The 20,822-nt window shown below is 46.6% G+C and overlaps 1 protein-coding gene and 1 long non-coding RNA gene across 5 annotated transcripts in view; one reads left to right on the top strand and one right to left on the bottom strand.

Moving 5' to 3' along the window:
• LOC309506283 (uncharacterized protein) overlaps positions 1 to 20,822 on the top strand; it is a 171,183-nt gene that overhangs the window by 80,014 nt on the left and 70,347 nt on the right. The window contains exons 2-3 of one of the 4 annotated variants that reach the window (XM_082180069.1): positions 7,845 to 7,943; positions 8,808 to 9,006. In XM_082180069.1, coding sequence (XP_082036195.1) covers positions 7,845 to 7,943; positions 8,808 to 9,006 — 298 coding nt within the window. Of the gene's footprint in view, positions 1 to 6,740; positions 7,944 to 8,807; positions 9,007 to 20,822 lie in introns of those variants that run through there. The other 3 variants (XM_082180060.1, XM_082180063.1, XM_082180065.1) reach the window with 3 other exon arrangements.
• The window catches only part of LOC309506480, a 352,573-nt gene that overhangs the window by 299,717 nt on the left and 32,034 nt on the right, over positions 1 to 20,822 (bottom strand). The gene's annotated exons all lie outside the window — the stretch shown is intronic.

Below are 20,822 nucleotides of genomic sequence, written 5' to 3'. Positions count from 1 at the left end.
ATTCATTCCGATCACGTCATGCTATGTTTTATGTTTTTGTTCGGTTAAATGTTTGTCTGTTTTGTCGTTTGCATTTTACGTACGTTTATATTTGTAGCTTATAATCTCTAGCGTGTGCCATTTTATTAATAAACCCATTTATACTTTTAACTGTCTCTGTGTTTGAAAACCCACTTTTTATAAAGTCAATGAAACAAAAGATCTATAAAGCTACAGGCTCTATATTATAAAACTACTTTGAGTAGTTTTAATTTATAAACCCAAAGAGGTTTTGTCTTCGTGGCCAGAAGACAAACTTTCTTGGAGTTTTGTAAACAGGAATACTTCTTCTTAACTGTAATGATCAGACAGTACAGAACGAGGCATTTCCTATAATTGATAAAGTAAATGCATATGCGATTTATGAATTATGACCATGCGTTATAAATATTAATATTGCCAAAATTCCCTATATTCTTGAGCTAATTCGCATTAACCCAGAGGCATTTACGTTACACTCTCGATGTACGTCTTGATCGACGAATAGGAATCCTGCTAGAGAGGCCAATCTACTCTGAGTGAAACTAAACGAGGCAATGCACATTGGCGTGCAATCATTTGCAACAGCTGCTCTGCCACGCAGCGCAGGTATATAACGAGCAGCAGGTGTGATTGCACTTCAGCTTTTTGCTTCGGAGCCGAGCGTTTCAATGCTGTTTAATCTACTGAGTGATCAAACAACGAGCAAGCTCTTCAGGAGGATCTCTCGTGTCTGGTGCGGGCGATACAGTGTGGCAGCGGGGTCGACTTTCTCTCTCTCTCTTTTGTTTTTGTGTTTCTGAGCAAAACAAAAAGGCTGTTTTCACAGCTGATAATGGTGCGCCAAGAGCGATGAATAGCCGTTCTTATGGCTGGTAAGACCGCCATGAAGAGAGACAGCGCACGACAGGTTGCACATTTCCTGTCTGTGTCCGCTGCGACCGTTCCACTGTATGCTGCAGTACCAAGGAGAGCATTCCCCTGAAAGAGCTTACATGGGTGTGAGTTGCGTCTTTCTAAAGATGACATTCCACCCGTGTGTTTCTGGTTGCGTTCGTTTCCTGTCCTCACTGACGGCCATGATCACTATCTCGCATGCCTGGGAAACATGTGAGACTGTGTTCGTGGGTGGTTCATGTTTTTGCATGGGAACATGACCACGTCGGCACACCGGTCGACTCTTTCCCCCGGGAAGCGTGAGTCCCCTCTGTTGTTGTCCAGCCGCTGCTTGTGTGTAAAAGCACAGCTGCAGGTCTGCTCAACACTCTGGGAGACCGTGGAGATCAGCGAGAGCTTCCGCCGGGTAAAACCCGGACGGGTCTCTCACTCCTCAGCGTGTCGTGTGCCGTTGAGCTGTCGGGCTGCAGCGTGGGTTGTCACGGCAACCCAGCGCTCTAGGTGCGTGGTCTTGTTGTCTATTCACTGTTGTAGCGCCCTCCCTGGTGACCACCAGGAGAGGCTTACTTCAGTAGAATAGCTTGGGTGATCTGAGAGCTGAGGGCTTCTCCTTCAGGGAACCAACCCCCTAGGGCCCCTCCCTCTCTAGCGCATCACAAGCTGTGCAGGTTCTGGATGGGATTGCTGGGCCTTCAAAAAAAAATACGAACCTAGCGTTTCATTCAGGGCTCCAGCTGAGGGCAGATGTCGATTGCTGCATCGGAGAGAGGGGCTGTTTCGTTCTGGAAATGAGGATGATGCTGAGTTCCCACTGTAATAGTGTGTGTGCTTATGCTGAATCAGATTCAGAGCTGACAGTCATGCTTTCCCAGGTCTTTCTCGGATGTGCATTGAAAACTTAGAAGTATGGAGCTGCCAAATTCTGCATACAAATGTTCACCTCTCTCACTACCCTCGATGGTGGGGTGGCTGTGCCTCTGGCATGCGAGGCCAAGGCACTCTTATCGTACAAGGGTAGTTATGAGCCTGGGTTGAGCTGCGCTTGTCGACTGACCGTGATCAAGTCACAGTGCAGAAGCACCCCTGGCTGTCCTTGCAGAGTTGCAAGAGGTCGTCAAAGTACGCTTTCTCGATGCTCCCATCTCACAAGGTGGCCTTTCGGTTGAGGACTAGCAGTTCTCCGCAGTCAGCAGCAGACATAAGCGCTTCCCCTGATGTACCACCAGAGTGCCTCATGGGCCGCCCGTCAGTCCACTCGTCGCCAAGGGTGTCATCCCCTGTGTTACGTATCAGAACATAAGTGTGTTTATATTGTGTAGAACAAAGGAATGTGCGCATGTTTTCTTTTTGTTCTCTTTTTGCTCTCCCTCCCTGTCTGTCAATTTGCGCTCATTTGAGTGTCACAGGTGCAGCTGATTAGAAGGGCGGCGCTGATGGACTTCTCGTGTGGATATAAGCCGTGTGGAAGGCTTGCTCATCGAGTTCCCCCTCCTGCTTCACGCTGTTGTATAGTGTGTGATTAAGAGTTGTGTCCGATACAGTGGTACGGAAAAGCCGTTTGGCTGTCGTGTGTTTTTCTTTTCCTTAGAGTAAGCTGCTGGTGTGCGGCATTCCGGCCTGTTAGCGGTATAGGACGGTAATTGTGCAATCTTATAGCTTTAACTAAAAATATTGGGAGGTCTGAGGCCCTATTTTCCTTTAACTTTTTCTCCTGTTTATTGGCTAGCAGGGAGGCAAGAACTGTACTTCTGTTATTTCTAATTCCAGGTAAGATGATTTAAAAACTAGTCAGAAGACCCGTTTTGTTTGTTATTTTGTGGCCGCTTGAAACCTTCCCATTTTTGAATTATAACTTTCCTTTTCACAACGAATGAAATCTTACTCCTATATGTAAAAATAAATCCTGATTTTCTGCTGACTATACAGTGTCGTTGTGTGTTTACGGGAGCAGGAGATGGAACTCCAGGCGTCACCTTTTAATAGGTGTCGCTCCGTATGTTAGTGCATGTGGCACGTAACATAATGGGGGCTCGTCATCAAATTCATAATTCTTCGATCACGCAAATAAATGAAAACCTCAAAATTGGTGAGTAATTTCAAATTATTTTTTATTTTTTCTCTCTCTCTTGTTTAAACGTAGATAAACTAATTTTGGTGGGGGGAGAAAATATGGAGAGTGAGGTTGAAGCTTTTATTAACTCTCCGTCTGTGGAGCAGTTGAATCGTTTTCAAAAAAAAGAATTACTGCAAATTGCGGAGAGCTTTAAAATATCCGTTTCACCTTCGGCACTCGGTCCGAAATGATCTCTCTCGGTATTTTGATCGAAGAATCAGTCGTACCTCCCACACACGAGTTTGATCCTGTTGTAGCACTGAAATTGAAAGAGCTAGAATTACAAATTAAACGTCAAGAACACGAAACGCGTATACTAGCTTTACACGAACTAGAACTGGTTCGTTTAACTAAACAGGAGGAGCGAGATCAGCCTCCCGGTAGTGAACCACAGGGTTCCCGTGGGGTAAGCCAGTTTGATCCTACTCGTTACATGAAACTCGTTCCCCAATTTAGAGAGTCGGAGGTAGATGCCTACTTTTATGGCTTTTGAGAGGGTGGCGGGGAAGCTGTGCTGGCCTAAAGATATGTGGGCAGTAATGTTGCAGAGCAGCTTTGTGGGCAAGGCACAAGAGGTTTGCTCTGCCTTGCCCATTGAAGACTCCCTCGATTACGATGTAGTAAAAACAGCGGTTCTACGAGCATATGAACTCGTGCCTGAAGCTTACAGGCAAAAATTCAGAAATCATACTAAAGCGGCTAGACAAACTTTTGTAGAATTCGCGCATGATAAAAAGGCAATGTTAGAGAAGTGGTGTGTTGCGTCTGACGCTACAACATTTGAACGTCTCCAGGAGTTAATATTATTGGAAGATTTCAAGGGTTGTCTCCCTGAAAACTTAGTGTTACATCTAAATGAACAAAAGGTTTCTACTTTGTCCGAGGCTGCTGTATTTGCTGATGAGTACGTGCTGACTCACCGAACCATTTTTCCCACGGCCCGTCAGAGTCAAAACGTTAGAGCGTATGCTGAGAGGAGTCCTGCGGTGGTGCGTTCTTCAAAGACCGACACTCGTACGAGCGCGCCCGGGGGAAGTATGTTTAAGCCCATAGAGTCTAAACGCGCGTGTTTCTTCTGTCTTGATCCCAGTCATTTAATTGCGGACTGCAAGGCGTGGAAACAGAAGAATGCGGCTGCTAAAGCAAAAAGTGTTGCACATTTGGTACTTGACCCGCAGGTAGGAACGAATGAGACGTTTTCACCTGGAACGGAGTTATTTAAACCCTTCATGATGAGCGGCTTAGTTTCTGTTTCTCCGGACGGTACGTTAAAGTCAGTGTCTATTTTGTGCGACACTGGCGCCGCCCACTCGTTTATTCGCGAGAGTGTACTTCCATTATCCGCGGAAACATATACAGGGACTGATATATTAGTTCGCGGAATTGAGCTTGGGTGCATTAAAGTTCCTGTTCACTCCATGTTCCTGAAGTCCGAGCTGGTCTCAGGCCTAGTAAACGTGGGAGTCTGTACTAAACTACCAGTTGAAGGTGTAAATTTCATCCTAGGGAATGACTTGGCAGGAGGAAACGTCTTCCCTTTTCCTGTAGTGTCCGAGTGTCCTGCGAGAGACTCAGCTTTGTTGGCTGCCTCTCCACCTTTGTTTCCAGCGTGTGCGGTGACGCGCTCACAGGCACAGAAGTTTGCAGACACTGTTGATCTATCTGACTCTTTCCTGTTGCGTTCAAAACCTACGAAGTTGTCACTGTCAGTAAATGGCAATGTGTTAGAGGTAGGCTCTGGTGCGCGTACTCAGGGGCAAACAGTTAACATCGGACGAAAGCAGCTTAGTATGGCACAAAAGTCGGATTCGTCTTTGTCGCGCTGTATTGAGACCGCAGTAAAAACAGAGGACGAACTTGCTCGTGTAAGGATAGGTTATTATTGGGACGGGGATGTCTTGATGCGTAAGTGGCTTCCATTGTCTGGGGACAAGACTGTCTTGGACCACGCCTATCAAATTGTAGTGCCCATGTGCTATCGTCCTGTTGTGCTTGAGCTGGCCCACGATCACTTAATGGCAGGGCACTTTGGAGTCAATAAAACTTTTCAGCGTGTTACGAAATATTTTTATTGGCCTGGAGTGAAAGCAAGTGTTGCGAAATATTGCCGTTCTTGTCATGCGTGTCAGATCGCGGGGAAACCTAATCAGGTCGTGCGACCCGCGCCTTTACACCCAATTCCCGCGGTGGGGGAGCCGTTCGAAAGGCTAATATTAAACTGTGTAGGGCCGTTTCCAAAATCGAAAAGTGGACACCAATATGTTCTCACACTGATGTGCGCTGCCACTCGGTTTCCCGAGGCGGTCCCTCTTCGTAACTTAAAAGCCAAGACAGTCGTAAAGGAACTAATCAAATTTTGCTCTCTTTTTGGCCTGCCTCGTGTAATCCAAACAGACCGCGGAACTAATTTCACGTCGAAGCTATTCAAACAAGTGCTGACTAGAATTTCGGTGTCACATCAGATGTCCAGTTCCTATCATCCGCAGTCACAGGGAGCATTAGAACGGTTCCACCAAACGCTCAAAATCATGCTGCGTGTCTACTGCGTGGAAGCGGGAAGAGATTGGGCTGACAGTTTGCCCTTATTACTTTTTGCTGTCCGAGAAACTGTGCAAGACTCTCTAGGTTTCAGCCCAGCGCAGTTGGTGTTCGGACATTCAATTCGCGGCCCCCTCAGGCTTCTGAGTGAACAATTACTTGAGAACGAGGTTGCGCTAGTGCCTGTAACTGAGTATGTGGATACGCTCCGTGAGCGTTTGAAACGCGCTTGTGAACTCGCGAAGTTGAACCTAACAGCCTCCCAAGCTACTAATAATGAAGGATTATTACGACCAGAAAAGCGTTGTTCGTTCATTTGCTCCGGGTGAGTCCGTGCTGGCTTTATTACCGGTTTCTGGGTCGTCTTTGCAGTCCCGATTTACTGGTCCTTACATTGTAGAGAAAAAAGTGAGTGAAACGAATTACATACTGAGAACGCCAGATCGTAGGAAGAAGATGCGAATGTGTCATTTTAACATGCTGAAGCCTTACTATGCGAGAGATCATGCTGAAGCTCCAGTTAAGAGCGTGACATTGGTAGCCCCTTCTGTTCTTCAGAGCAACGTCGAGGATGAGGCTGGAGGAAATATTCCAGCACTGGGTGAGAGCCTGCAAAATTCTAACGTACTCAACAATTTACATACCTTCCTGGGTCACTTGTCAGACTGTCAAAGAGAAAGTATTGTAAAGTTGATTGACAGCTTTCCCACTATTTTCTCTGATGTTCCATCTCGCACTAATGTGTTGTTCCATGACATCGACGTTGGAGACGCGGCTCCAATTAAACAACACCCCTATAGAGTAAATCCTCAGAAACGTAGTATTATGAAAACCGAGGTTGAATATATGTTACGTCACGGTCTAGCGGAACAAAGTCAGAGCGCGTGGAGTTCCCCGTGCCTGTTGGTGCCAAAAGCCAATTCAACTTTTCGATTCTGTACCGACTTCCGGAAAGTTAATTCCGTTACTAAACCGGATTGTTTTCCTTTACCGAGGATAGATGATTGTATCGACAGAGTCGGACCTGCAAAGTTCGTTTCGAAACTTGACCTGTTAAAAGGCTATTGGCAGGTGCCGCTTACTCCGCTCGCTGCTGAAATTTCAGCATTTGTCACACCTGACTATTTCTGTCAATACTCTGTGATGGCGTTCCACCCCTAGGCTGTTCTTGCATCGACGCTCCATATACGATGACGTCGTCCATGTACACTTGGACTCCTTCCAGACCTAACAACAGCTCTTGCATTTTCCGCTGAAAAATCTCAGGTGCAATGCTAATGCCAAAAGGAAGTCTTTTAAAACAATACCTGGCAAATGGTGTGATGAATGTTGTTAACCGGCTGCTCTCAGGATGCAGCGGTATCTGCCAAAAGCCACTTGCGGCATCTAACGATGTGAACACTTTGGCTCCGGTTAGTTTCGCGAGAATTTCATCTGTTGTCGGCAGCATGTATCGTTCTCTTTTGATGTTTTCATTGTCTTTTCAGGTCAACACATATTCGCACCTGTCCGTTGGGTTTGATGACGGGCACCATAGGTGCGCACCAGTCTGTTGGTTGGGTGACTCTCTCAATCACACCACTAGCTTCCATCCTTTCTAATTTTTCTTTCACTTTCTGAAGCAGCGGCAATGGGACTCTACGGGCAGTATTAACAGCATACGGTTCTGTTCCTTCTCTGAGTAGAATCTTAACTGGTTCAGTGTTTAGCCTTCCGTGGTCCCCATTGTTAGTATTTACCTCTTCTATTCGTTTAACCAAGCCCATTTCTTTAGCTGCCCTTCCACTGAGAAGATTATTCACTGTTGGGCCCTTTACAACATATATGGTCAGTTCATATTGTTTCGTTTTATGCTTTACGTTACTTCTGAATTGACCCACACATTTTAGTTGGCCTCCTGGACTGTTGAGTATGACATTTGCTTTGCACAGTTCCTGTTTCTTTTGTAGATTCTGGAATGTCTGTTCGCTTATTATTGTCACATCCGCCCCTGTATCTATTTTAAATACTACTGGTGTATTTCCTATTATCATACTGACAGTCCATGTTTCTGTGCTGCCTTTTCCAGGCTGCTGTACTGATCCAAGGTAAAATGAGTCAGATTCTCTATCTTCCCTCATGACTTCATGGACTAACTTAGTTTTGCACATGCGTTCCCAGTGGCCTTTCTTGTGACATCTCCTGCATTCTGCTCCAAAAGCTGGACATTTCTCTCTGTCTTTATGTTTTGTTTTGCCACATCGGCTGCATTTGTCCTCGCCATTCCGTATTTTACCAGGTGGCGTTCTCTGCTGTGCTCAGACCTGTAGCCAGTACGCTGTTTGGGTCGTCTGATCTCTTGAACACTGCACATTGGATCCCCCTGCTGGCTGATCTGGTGAGTAACTACCTCTGCTTGTCTTACCATTTGTACTGCAACATCCAGTGTGAGGTCTTTAATTAGTTGTAATCTTTTTGACAGATCCTTGTCTCTAATTCCTACAACTAATCTATCTCTGATGTTCTCATTTCTGTTAGCACCAAAGTCACAGTTTTCTGACAACTCATACAGTGCACGAATAAATGTCTCAGCTTTTTCCCCTGATCTCTGAGATCGCTGGTGAAACTGCGCCCTCTCGTGAATGATGTTGGTCTGTGGTACAAAGTAGTCATCGTATTTCTTCAAAACTGTCTCGAAATCGTTTTCTTTTTCACTTTCATTGAAAACGAAGGATTTGAAAATATTTTCCGCCTCATTTCCCATCGCGTAAATTAATGTACTCACTTGGACGGTCCCGTCCTCTTCTGTGAGCTTGGCAGCCATTCTGTATCTCACAAAAAGCTGTCGCTATGACGGCCATTCTCCCAGCTTCTCGAATGTAAAGTTGTCTGGCGGCTTGAACAGTGGCATTTTCGGGCATGTAGTTCTCTCTTTACCTCGCCACTTCTGACACCATGTCAAGGAAGGAGGCAGACGATGACTCTTTCTTTGATTTAATAATGAACAGAGGTTCAAGCAGTACACAAGTGCTTCTTCTCAGCGAGCTAACGTTATATATGGCTTTTTCCTTAAAAGGGCTTCCTTTAAAGTCACATATACTCTGACAGTGGTCTTGTTATTTCTCTCAGACTTTGGACAAGCATTAAACAAACCTTTTTTTAAATCCAACTGCATCCATATATTTCTATCAGAAAAAAAGACATGTTCAATTAATTTAAATATAAGTAAAGTAATTCAGTAACCTCTCTTTGAATTTGGCAGATCTGGTGTCCAGCCCACAACAATTCACCAGTAAATACTGGGAATATTCCCATCATCCTACAAGAGAAGGACAAACTCCAGGAGGAGCAGCTGAAATATGTGCGACTGTTAAAGATGGAGTTTATTAAAGAGGAGATTGAAGACATGACTGATCCAGAACCATCCAGAATAAAACATGAAGATACTGAGGAACAAATAGGTAGGTGTACATTCTTGATTCTTCATTGTTGTTTGCTTTGGTAGCTGTGGAATAATAATCAGTATATGAATGAAAAATTCTATAGAAATACTTATAATTTTAATCGTCATCTTTTATGTACTTTTAATCATAATCTTGTAGGCTATAACAGTTGTCAAACTCATTTTGATCATATTAACAAGAGAATGACAGAACTAAACTTTGGCACATCAAAGGTCTGATACTAGATCTCTGTTGCTTTCTGCTATTAACCCGTAAGCCCTGAGGGCGTCTTAGAGTTGTTTTTTCTGAGTGACATACACAAAACTAAAGACTCATAACTCCAAAACTATAGCAAGGAGAGTCAAAAGGTTAGTATCGTTTGATAGAACACTTTATACATTTTTTGAAAATATACATTACATTCGACAAGAGTTTTGCTCAGTTGAGAACACTGAAAGTACATGAGCGAGTTCATACTGGAGAGAAGCCGTATCACTGCACTCAGTGTGAGAAGAGTTTTAAACATTCATGTAGTTTTCGCAGTCACATGAAGAAATATCATAAGTCCAGGGTTTGAAATTAACATCCGCCAACTCACCAATGCAGGTAAAAATAACCTGTGGCGGGTAACGCTGACAAATCACTAGCCAATTTGGCGGGTTATTATGTTTACTCACTTTGCTGGGGAAGTTCGCGTAAGCCAAATCTGCTCAGATTTAGCGCAAATACTAAAATCGTGAGTTATCATGATATATTAAATACAGCGTATTGCGCAGGATCTGCTCATATTTGGCTTACTTGAACACACACGTCACTACGCAACAAATAACGGTGCGCTTAATTTGTATTGAAGCAATAGCGAAGATTAAAAAGCGTTTGGTTAACAGAAGACACATTAATATTTTACAACATCCTAATTTTTTTTGATGTTCTTTGTACTATATTGATATATACCAAATTGGCCGGTGAGTGAAAAAGTTCATTTCAAACCTGCATAAGTCGTCACAGTGAGCAACATTTGGTTCTCTTACGAGAGGTCTCTCGTACTGCGTAAGATATCTTACGCTGGGGAAAATCCTTTTCCGCGAGATATTGAAGCCAAAAATTATCCTTAATTTTGTAATAATGCAAAACGCGTTGCAGCAGCAATGCAGACATAGGCGAGACAGCTCGCGCGCCTATTGGCTGCTCTGCGGCAACTGCAGCAGCCTATCGAGCGAGGCCTGGCGTGACGTCAGACCCAATCAGGGCACTTCGCGCCCGCTGCGTCACGTCCCGCCGAAATGGGCGTGGTCTAGGCCTATAAATATCGCTCGCAGGCAGCTATTATCTGATTTTTCATCCTTCAAGCGAAGCACACGCATCGCTGGAGCTGGATTAGAAGCCGCGCCGTCGAGAGAGAGCACCTTCAGCGGGACGAGTCACTGAAGTCGCTGGCCGCGCCGCCTTCCTGCCTTCCTGCTGCGCTTTCCGGCGCTTATATCCTTCTCTTTATTGCACTGTATTTCTGTGTGTGTGTGTCGCCGCCGCGACACACATTTCTAAAAGAGCTAGCGTCTTTTTAAAGATGCCTTCCTGCGGCTCGTGCAGAGCCACACTCAGCGACGGGGACCGCCACGTGATCTGCGTTTCCTGCCTGGGTGAGGAACATGCAGCTCTCGCGCTCGCTGACGGCGGATGCCCTCACTGCGAGCTGATGGCAATGGCGACTCTGAGGACTCGCCTAGCCGTCTTCACCGAGACTGCTCCCCCGCCCGCCGCGGCGTCGCGCCGTAAAAAGCGCCGTGCCCAGCGGGCCCCGGAACCCTCCCTCAGCCGCCAAAGCTCGCCGGTTTGCCCGCTTGCTTCCCCGGCTTCTTCTGTTTCGCTTCCTGACGGACAGCGGCCGCCGTCTGCCGCCGCTTCCGTTGATATCGCGGATGAGGAAGCCCTGCTGGGAGAGGATGATTCCTGCTCTATCCTGGCGTCAGGCAGTGAGGATTGGGCGGGCTCTGAGGACCCCGCGCCCCCTGCCCGCACTTCGTCAGGCAAGAGAGCTTCCATCGAGACGGAACTCATGCGAGTACTCGCACAGGCCGCGGCGAGCCTCGGCCTCGAGTGGTCTTCGCCTGAGCAGCCCGCTCACAACCGGCTGGATGGATTTTTCCTGCCTGGGGAGCGCGCGCTTCACCTGTGTCCAGACCGGCGCCTTTTCTTCCTGAGTTACACGAAGAAGTCGCCAAGTCCTGGAGCGCCCCCTATTCTGCTAGAGTGCGTCCTGCTGTTTCTTTGGCATTCTCCGCCGTTGACGATGCCAAGAACAAAGGATACCTCTCGCTGCCGCCGGTTGAAGAGGCGATAGCGGCCCACTTATGCCCGCCCTCCGCTGGACGGCGCGCTAAGCCGGCCCTACCCTCTAAAGCTTGCCGCACGACGTCGAGCTTGCTCCACCGCGCTTTCTCCGCCGCCGGGCAAGCTGCGTCAGCGTTGCACACCATGGCAACGCTCCAGATCTTCCAGGCCGATCTCCTCCGTAAGCTGGATGAGGAAGGACCTGATGCGATCTGCGTGCCGGACTTAAGGAGTGCCACGGACCTCGCTCTTCGTGCTACTAAGTCCGCAGCGCAAGCCATTGGACGGACTATGGCTTCTCTCACCGTGTCTGAGAGACATCTATGGCTGACGCTCTCGGAAATGGCCGAGTCTGAGCGCACCGCGTTCCTCGACGCCCCGCTTTCCGCCACAGGCCTCTTCGGATCCTCCGTCAAAGATTTCGCGGAGAGATTCGCAGAGGTACAGAAAGCGTCTCAGGCTATGAAGCACTTCCTCCCGAAGCGCTCCAGCTCTGCAGCAGGCCGTGCGAAACCGTCTGCTCAGAGCTCACAGCCACAGCCACCGTCCACTGCCTCCACTTCACAGCGCCGCCAGGCCAGAAGCGCGAGACCGCGCTCCCGCTCATCCGGTCGCCGCCCCGCAGGACGCGGCTCGCGACCTAAGGTTACGGTGAAGCCCGAGGCCCCGAAGTCGTCCTAGCACAGCTAGGAAAACGACGGTGTTCCAGTCCCGCTGCGGCCGGACTCACACCAAAGCTATTCGCTCGTCCAGTTCCAGAAAATGTGACTGTTCCAGTGTTTTCTGCAGCCAACAAGTCGGTTCTGTCACCCGCTTGCCTGCACACAAGTGCCGTTTTCACGGCTACCCAGATAAATCCCCAAAAGAGCGTATTTTCTGGTGTCCCGGCCACGGCCGATGGTGTTTCGTGTGTAGTAAGAATGCCCACTGCCCAGTGCCCATCCCTACACATAAGCACAGCCTGTCACACAGGGCTCGCGCACATAAAACCGACTCAGGTCGGTTGCGCTTCAAACATGGTGAATGTGCCCACTACCCAGTGCCCACTAACACCACGTTATGCATGTCTCACGGTTTCTGTAAAAACGAAACCAACGTGCACTCGCTTCACGCAAGCGAACGATGTTTTCGGTGTGATAAATGTGCCCGCTGTCCCGCGCCCACATCCACACATAGACATGACAGTTCCCACGGGAACCGCCCAGCCCTCCCCCTCGCGGTTAACCACCGTAGAGGAGTCGAGCGCGGGCAATCTGCCCGCTGTCATCAGCGCGCCCCATGCCTCAAATGTCACGAGCGACACACTTGTGTTACAGCACACAGAAGCTTCTCCATCGCTGAGCGAGCGGAGCGCGCTTCGTATTCGACCCCTAGCTATCCATGCAGACGCATGGGCAAAGCTGCCCGGGGTTTCGAAGTGGGTGCTGAACATTATAAAAAGAGGCTATTCGCTGCAGTTTCGCCGACGCCCTCGCCGCTATGTGGCGCGCGTCGAGACCACGGTAAAAACAGAAGTAGCACATCTACTTCGAGCCGAAGTGACGAAACTATTGAGAAAAGGGGCCATAGAACCTCTCTCTCAAGATCAGAGCGAGGGAGGGCTATACAGCAGATACTTCCTGGTACCGAAAAAAGACGGGGGTCTCAGACCCATACTAGATCTAAGGCAACTGAACAAAGTGCTTGTGAAGCGACAGTTCAGGATGCTCACGACCAGGCAAATCCTTGTGCAGATTCGCCAAGGAGATTGGTTTGTGTCAATAGATCTGAAAGACGCGTATTTTCAAATACAGATAGCGTCACGTCACAGGCGATTTTTGAGATTCGCCTTCGAGGGCCAGGCATATCAGTACACAGTCCTGCCGTTCGGTTTGTCCCTAGCACCCCGTACATTTACGAAGTGCATGGACGCGGCACTCGCACCCCTCAGAATGAGAGGCATGCGAGTGCTGAATTATTTGGACGATTGGCTGATTCTAGCGCAATCTCGCGCAGTGCTCATAGAACACACGACCATTTTACTCGATCACCTCGAGGATTTGGGTCTGAGTGTCAATTGGGCGAAGAGCTCCCTGTCACCCAGTCAGAAAATATCTTTCCTGGGCACAGAACTGGACTCACTATCCATGATAGCGCGACTATCACAACAGCGCGCGGTAGACATTCGACGCACAGCGAACTCTTTTCGCTGCGGCGCGTCTGTCCCGCTCAAAAGATTTCAGAAGATGCTAGGTCTCATGGCCTCAGCATCGTCAGTACTCCAGCTGGGTCTGCTCCGCATGCGCCCGCTGCAGTTTTGGCTGAAAGCGCGAGTCCCACGCAAAGCGTGGGCACCCGGTTTGCTTCGCCTCAGGGTCAATCAGAAATGCGTTACAGCTCTGAAACCCTGGAAAGCGAACGACTGGTACCAATCAGGTGTAAGCCTGGGGACTTCCTCAAGGGTGAAAGTGGTGTCCACGGACGCGTCCACCTCGGGATGGGGAGCGCTGCTCGAGGGCAGACCGTTCTTCGGCCAGTGGTCAGAACGGGAGAAGCTCCTGCACATAAACTGCCTCGAAATGCTGGCAGTAGACAACGCGCTGACGCGTTTTTGTCCCCAAATAAAAGGTCACCACGTCTTGGTCCGTTCGGACAACATGTCTGTGGTATCCTACATAAATCGCCAGGGCGGCATCAGATCCGAGAAACTGTACAGGCTGGCAGAACGCCTCCTGGTATGGGCTCAGTGCAACCTGCGCTCGCTCAGAGCAGCGCACGTGCCAGGGATCATGAATATAGGACCAGACAGACTGTCCAGGAACAATGTTCCGGCAGGCGAATGGTCCCTACACCCACAGACAGTCCAACTGCTGTGGAAGAAATTCGGCAGAGCGGAAGTGGACCTGTTTGCTTCTCCAAGAGCAGGAGCGCGCTGTCCCATGTGTGGCCCCGCCGCCCGCTCTATGCTTTTCCCCCCGTCTCTCTCCTGCCTCAGGTGATAGAACGGATCAGGGAAGAAGGATGCTCAGTACTGCTGGTAGCACCGTTCTGGAAAAACCAACCTTGGTTCCCAGCCGTGATGCAGTTAGCAAGTACTGCCCCGTGGCCAGTACCAGTGAGGAGAGATCTCCTCTCACAGGCCCGCGGCTCGATCTGGCATCCTCACCCGGATCTATGGTCCCTTCATGTCTGGGCCATCAACGGGTACATGTTGGATTCCCTAAAGGAGTATTAAACACGATCACGCAGGCTAGAGCTCCGTCTACAAGACGACTCTATTCTTCGAAATGGTCAGTGTTTCCGGGCTGGTGCACAGCCCGTGGTGTGTCACCCACAAATTGTGATGTGACGGAGGTGCTTTCCTTCCTACAAGAGCTGTTGGATGGGGGCAGGGCCCCCTCCACGCTCAAAGTTTATGTGGCGGCTATAGCAGCGTTCTCAGAAACAACGCTTGGTCAGTCAATAGGAAGGAACGATTTAGTCATCCGCTTCCTTAAAGGAGCTAAGAGACTGAATCCTCCCAGACCTCCCTCAGTCCCCGTATGGGACCTTTCTACGGTTCTGGAAGCCATGAAAGGTGCGCCATTTGAGCCTTTACAGTCAATCGATTTGAAACACCTGTCTTTCAAAACGGTGTTTTTGCTGGCTCTCGCTTCGGTGAAGCGCATAGGGGATCTGCACGCGCTCTCTGTGAGCGCGGCGTGCATGGAGTTTGGGCCCAATGACTCAAAAGTTATACTCAAACCTAAGCACGGCTATGTTCCAAAATCCCTCAACACACCGTTTAGGGCGCAGATTATCTCTCTGTCAGCCTTACCGGTCCCTGATGAGGAAAGAGACGCGAGCCTCCTTTGCCCAGTCAGGGCATTACGAGCTTATGTGTCTCGCTCGTCTGTTTTCAGACAGACGGAGCAGCTCTTTGTTTCGTTTAGCGGACGTTCTAAGGGACTAGCCGCGTCGAAACAGAGCCTATCCAGATGGATAGTTGATGCTATAGCGCTGGCATACGCCTCCAAGGGCATGCAGTGCCCTTTGGGTGTCAGAGCGCATTCCACAAGAGGCATGGCCTCTTCGTGGGCTTGGTCAAGTGGGATTGCCTTGCAAGATATTTGTATGGCGGCAGGCTGGGCCTCCCCGTCTACATTTATAAGGTTTTATAACCTAGAGGTTCCCGCCCTGCAGGCCAGGCTGCTGTCGGTCTAAACTACCAGTATTATCTGACCTGATGCGTTCAGCTCAGAATGCTGCGTTTACTGAGCACAGCTCAATTTTCGACAGTTTAAAGCTGGGCAAACTGAGTAAGACCCACATTTTTTCCCATCAGTTCAGGCCGTACCCCGCCCTGTCTGTATGATGAAATTTGCGTCCCTTCGACGCTACTTTATGTGGAAAAGTGAGGCTGCACCCCTCCTTCTTCCCGGACTCTCTGTGAGTTCACTGAGTGATTGTGCACTATATGTACCCCGGGCTTTCGCCCTTGGGTCTTTGGTGTCAGATCTCAGCATGCACGGCGTTTTACACTGGGTCCCCTAGCGTAAGATATCTTACGCAGTACGAGAGACCTCTCGTAAGAGAACGTACTCGGTTACTAACGTAACCTCGGTTCTCTCTAGAAGAGGGAACGAGTACTGCGTATCTTGCCGTGCATGCACACGCTCTGGTTGCTTCGATGATGAAAAACCAGATAATAGCTGACTGCGAGCGATATTTATAGGCCTAGACCACGCCCATTTCGGCGGGACGTGACGCAGCGGGCGCGAAGTGCCCTGATTGGGTCTGACGTCACGCCAGGCCTCGCTCGATAGGCTGCTGCAGTTGCCGCAGAGCAGCCAATAGGCGCGCGAGCTGTCTCGCCTATGTCTGCATTGCTGCTGCAACGCGTTTTGCATTATTACAAAATTAAGGATAATTTTTGGCTTCAATATCTCGCGGAAAAGGATTTTCCCCAGCGTAAGATATCTTACGCAGTACTCGTTCCCTCTTCTAGAGAGAACCGAGGTTACGTTAGTAACCGAGTACGTTTTCATGTATAATACTGTCAAGTAAAGGTTGTGAATTGAAAAAAATATGGAGTTGGTCCCAAAAGCACAATATCATATTTTTTAAAAGGGCTTAGTCAACCACGGACACAGGAATCATCTCAAAAAATGGCTTTTACTTTCTCTTCAATAAAGTTGTTACAATCTTGATTTGCAGTCTGTTGATTTCATTCATATCACAATAGATTGGAACAGATGAACTTTGTTTGCAGTTAGATTAGTCTTGAAACAGTCATTCCTTTAGTAGAAAAGCTCAAGCTCAAATTAGGTTGATAATCTTTAAAGAAGAACAAAGAAGAAGAAAAAAAGAATACAATTCCTAATTACAATCAAACAATTTTAACAATATATACATTTTTAACAGACTTTTAAATTCATATATGAATCGTATGCACTCTAATGCAGCCTTATCATACTCAAAGTAAAAATGTCTCAAAACATGTAAACATTACAAATAACACACAAGGGGGCATTTATCTGAATATAAATTAATTGAGCTTCAGACAGTCATCCTACCAGCAGCGTCTCTGGTTGATTAATCACTGATGTGCATCCAATTTCTGTTGTACTCATTTACTCATACCTCATAACTTTTTTCAGTCACAAAGTTTTTTCCTCAAAAGGAAATAAGCTGGATAAAACCGCAGGACAAGCACTCTCACTGACGATTGTTTATGCCCGTGTTTGGTGTTTAATGTGCTCTAATTACAAGCGCACCTGTCCTGATAGAGATTCATCACAAGTTGAGTTCGGCTTTTTCCGACGGATGACGGATGACGTCATCTGGATGACGACGCTCTTCGTGGCTTTCCGTAACACCTATGACAATCAGTTCGGCATACAAATGTTCTCTTTTCTTCTTCAGTCGTCCCCAATAATGTTTAAACTAATATAAATAAATGTGTTTAACTTCACAGTGAATTTGGTGAAATTCTTATAGAACTAGAAAGACTTGTTTGTAGTTTGATCAGGGAACTAAAAGTGTGTTTGAAACTTGTGTGTGTAAATAATGATCTGTTTCTTTCTTAGTGGTAAGTTTGCAAAAGGTCGTGTCCTGAGTAGATCTTTCTTGAATTAGATATATTCATATAATTTACTTATTGTAGCTCCCACAGTGTGTTTTGATTGCAATTATGAAGAATAAACCGATCTAATGAACAAAACCATTTATCTTTGATCAGTATGGGAAAAACTTTACTTCAACATCGATTCTGAAAAACACCTGAAGGTTCATGCAGATGAGAAAGAGTTTTTCACTGCTGGAGCGAACAATGTATGAGTTTTTTAAAATAATTATGCAGGCTCTGTCTTTGTACGCCACCAAAGTGTTCAGCTCTGACAGCTCCAGCACAGTGACGGCAGAGCCATAGAGAGAGAGAGTTGCGACACTCCCATAGACCTCCGTTGTAAATAATGGCGGCGCTTTTAACCGCCTACTTCCGGGATATGAAGATCGGAATAGTTCCAAACACTGTCATGTGGGCGTTGGACACCATTCACTTACATTGCTGCGCGTCGAGTTGTTCCAGAGTTAAGTTGCCGAAATATCGACCTCTTTTGAATTGTCAACTGTCTATATTGTATCAGAGGCCCTTTGCGATGCTTATACTGGTCTTCATTTGTACATGCACAGCGTAATTATTTATATTTTATGTTGGTTGTTTCAACCAATTTTCAAGCACTGCCTGCTAGCTAACGTTAGTTAGCTAGCGCGACTTCGTCAGCTAAGAGTTCGGTAATGAATCGCTACCACCTTTATAGCAACTTTTATTTAATTTAATTTTTTGGGATATACTAACTTTTCATTATGTTATTATTGTCTTGAGTGAAGCGGCTTGTGAGAACAATGCTGGACCTTTAGGATTGTTATGGCCATCACCAGTCCTGTCTGTTTCATGGATCACCTGCCCCTGGTTTTTGTTTTTCTTGTTCACACACACAAGCACACATTTTTGTTGTCTGTCATTGTTTAATAAAAAATATTTTATTTGAAAACGTTCATTTGTATCAGCCATGCTTAAATTCGTTTTTAATCTGTTATAGTTTTGATAATGTGTATGGCCTTAATCTTAAAATAATATTCTTAGTCTTAACATGATCATGTTTCACGTTGTGGTCCTGGGGGTGGCCACTTTCATCAGAAGAAGTGAGCTAGCTTCTAAGCGAATTCTGAACGGACCGCCACGGCAGACCTCTTGCGTGATCATGAAGGTAGGCTAATGGCTGAATCAAAATTTATAAGCAAAATCACGGGAATCAATAGCCTAATACAGCCCAGTTGTGCTAAAATAAATATCATGAGACGTCCATCATCAGATGAATGATATGGAAAAGTTAAGTTAGAGCCGCTAAAGCCAGTGCTACTACCCATGCGAACATGAACACTAAGCTTTTCCCTCCAAAAATATAGCCTAAAACTTATCTCCAAATGCAAAACTGACATTAACAAAATGCAATAATGCAATAACAGCTGAAAAAGTACTTGGGTGTGTGTTTTATTTTATATTTACCGTTCAATAATGCAATCGCTGCTGTCTGTCCCATAGAAGAACATGACAGCCAGCGTACGTTTTGGAACTATTGGGGCTTACATGAACCACGTGACAGCCATAGCGGCGACATCAAAGAGTGTCGCAACTCTCTCTCTCTATGGCTCTGAGTGACGGTACGGTCAGCAGGAGACACTCTCCACTTTAATGTCAATCAGGACAACAAGTTACTGTACCAGGAGAAGCAGCTGCAGAAACTTCCAGCCACATACAGCATTGAAGTGAAGGGCTCAACCTGTGTGTCTGTGCAGGTCTGTAGTGCGTTCAGCTTCATTTACTCACACTCACTTTCTCTTGTGGCATTTTGGTTATTCTGCTGTGAGATGATTTATGAATGTGTTTTTCTTTGTGTTGACTCTCTCAGATGTCTCAGTTCTACAACATTCCCACTCCAACTGAAGCTAAAGCATTGAGAATTGATGCTAAGATTGAGGGAGATTGCAAAACATTGGGACAAAATTTAATTTTGAAATTCTGACCAAGTAAGAGATTCTTTGAGAATGCTCAAAATTCTTTCAAGTAAGAGAATTTGTATTTAAAGTCCCCCTGTAGTCAATCATTTTATCCCTTAAAACTCATCTTTGATCACCAAAATGACATTTAAACGTTTTTTCCTTCATGCCTTAAAATAGCTTGAATTTAACTCTACACCCTTGCCTCATTTAGTATACGCGGTTCTATGAATATGTAAATGAGCCCCGCCTCTGTAAAGACCACCCATTGGCCCAACGAATCCAACGGTGTGGGCGAAAGGATAATGCGTGTATGTCTTTTCAACGCTCCACTGAAGTTCACTTAATTTATTGGAAACTGTTTCAATATTACTTTAGCTCTATGCTTAATCTGACCCCAATTTCAAATGATAATCAAATTTAGATTGTGTTTCTTATTAGAAAATAATCATAAATATTGATTATGAAAATTTAGATCTTTGATTATTCAGGGAATCCCATATTTTCAATTATTCATTCATTAAGGGACCCGATGCCGCACAGAGTCACACGCCCCGGGTTTACGTGGATCTCACGGACACAGTCTGATCTTGGTCAGAGGGTGCAGGGTTTGCTAATACCTCTTAAGTCGGTTGTCTACTGTTCTCTCATACAAAAAAGTGATTTAGCCACTTCTGTACAACTTGCCAAGTCAGTGATAGACAGAAATCCGAAGTTCTTCAGATGACGTGCCTACTGCTCCGTTCATATGCGCCTTTAGTTTGACCTATCCGGGACACAGAGCTGCGGTAGCGCCAGCCTCCTCATAATCTACTAAAATAATGATTTCAGAAAACTTCAGAATAAATCAAGATTTAACATTTATTTGTCAGGTAAAAATGTATCATGCCAATTACACAAGTGATTAAAAGCCAATTTAGAAATAATAAATACATGACATCAATTACTCAAAGATGACTCTAAAAGTAAGCAATGCATTCCTGACATACCCCTTTTCCACCAAGGCAGTGCTGGTGCCGGTTCGGAGCCGGTGCCTACTCGCGAACCAGTTCTTTGTGTTTCGACAGCCAAAGAACCGGTTCTCGGCCAAGAAAATTGGTTCCAAAGCGGCACCAACTCTTTGCTGGACTAGAACCGTTCTTTTATCACGTCATGCTTACATCGGGGGCTGGGGGGCTGACGAGCAGCACAAATGTGTTCTAAACGTCTTCTTCTGACCCCAATATAGGATCGCAAAGCCAAGAGAAACATTTGCAGAAAGACGATGTAGTCCGCCATTGTAATTGTTGTGCTTGAAGTTGGCGCAAGTGTTTCTAGGAAAGCTAAGACGTAGCCTATGGCAACGTACACAGTGACGTAGCGACGTCGTTCGCTGGGCTCTCTAGTCAGTGGAAAAACAAACAGGTTCTGAGAAGGTTCGCAAGTTGAACCAACTTTGAATCAGCACCAGTTCCGAACCAGTTCTTTTTTGGTGGAAAAGGGGT

Source organism: Leuciscus leuciscus, assembly GCF_965113295.1.
Source record: "Leuciscus leuciscus genome assembly, chromosome: 9".
Taxonomy (NCBI): domain Eukaryota; kingdom Metazoa; phylum Chordata; class Actinopteri; order Cypriniformes; family Leuciscidae; genus Leuciscus; species Leuciscus leuciscus.
The sequence above is the reverse complement of the archived record's forward strand: the minus strand, read 5'-3'. Positions and strand labels throughout refer to the sequence as shown.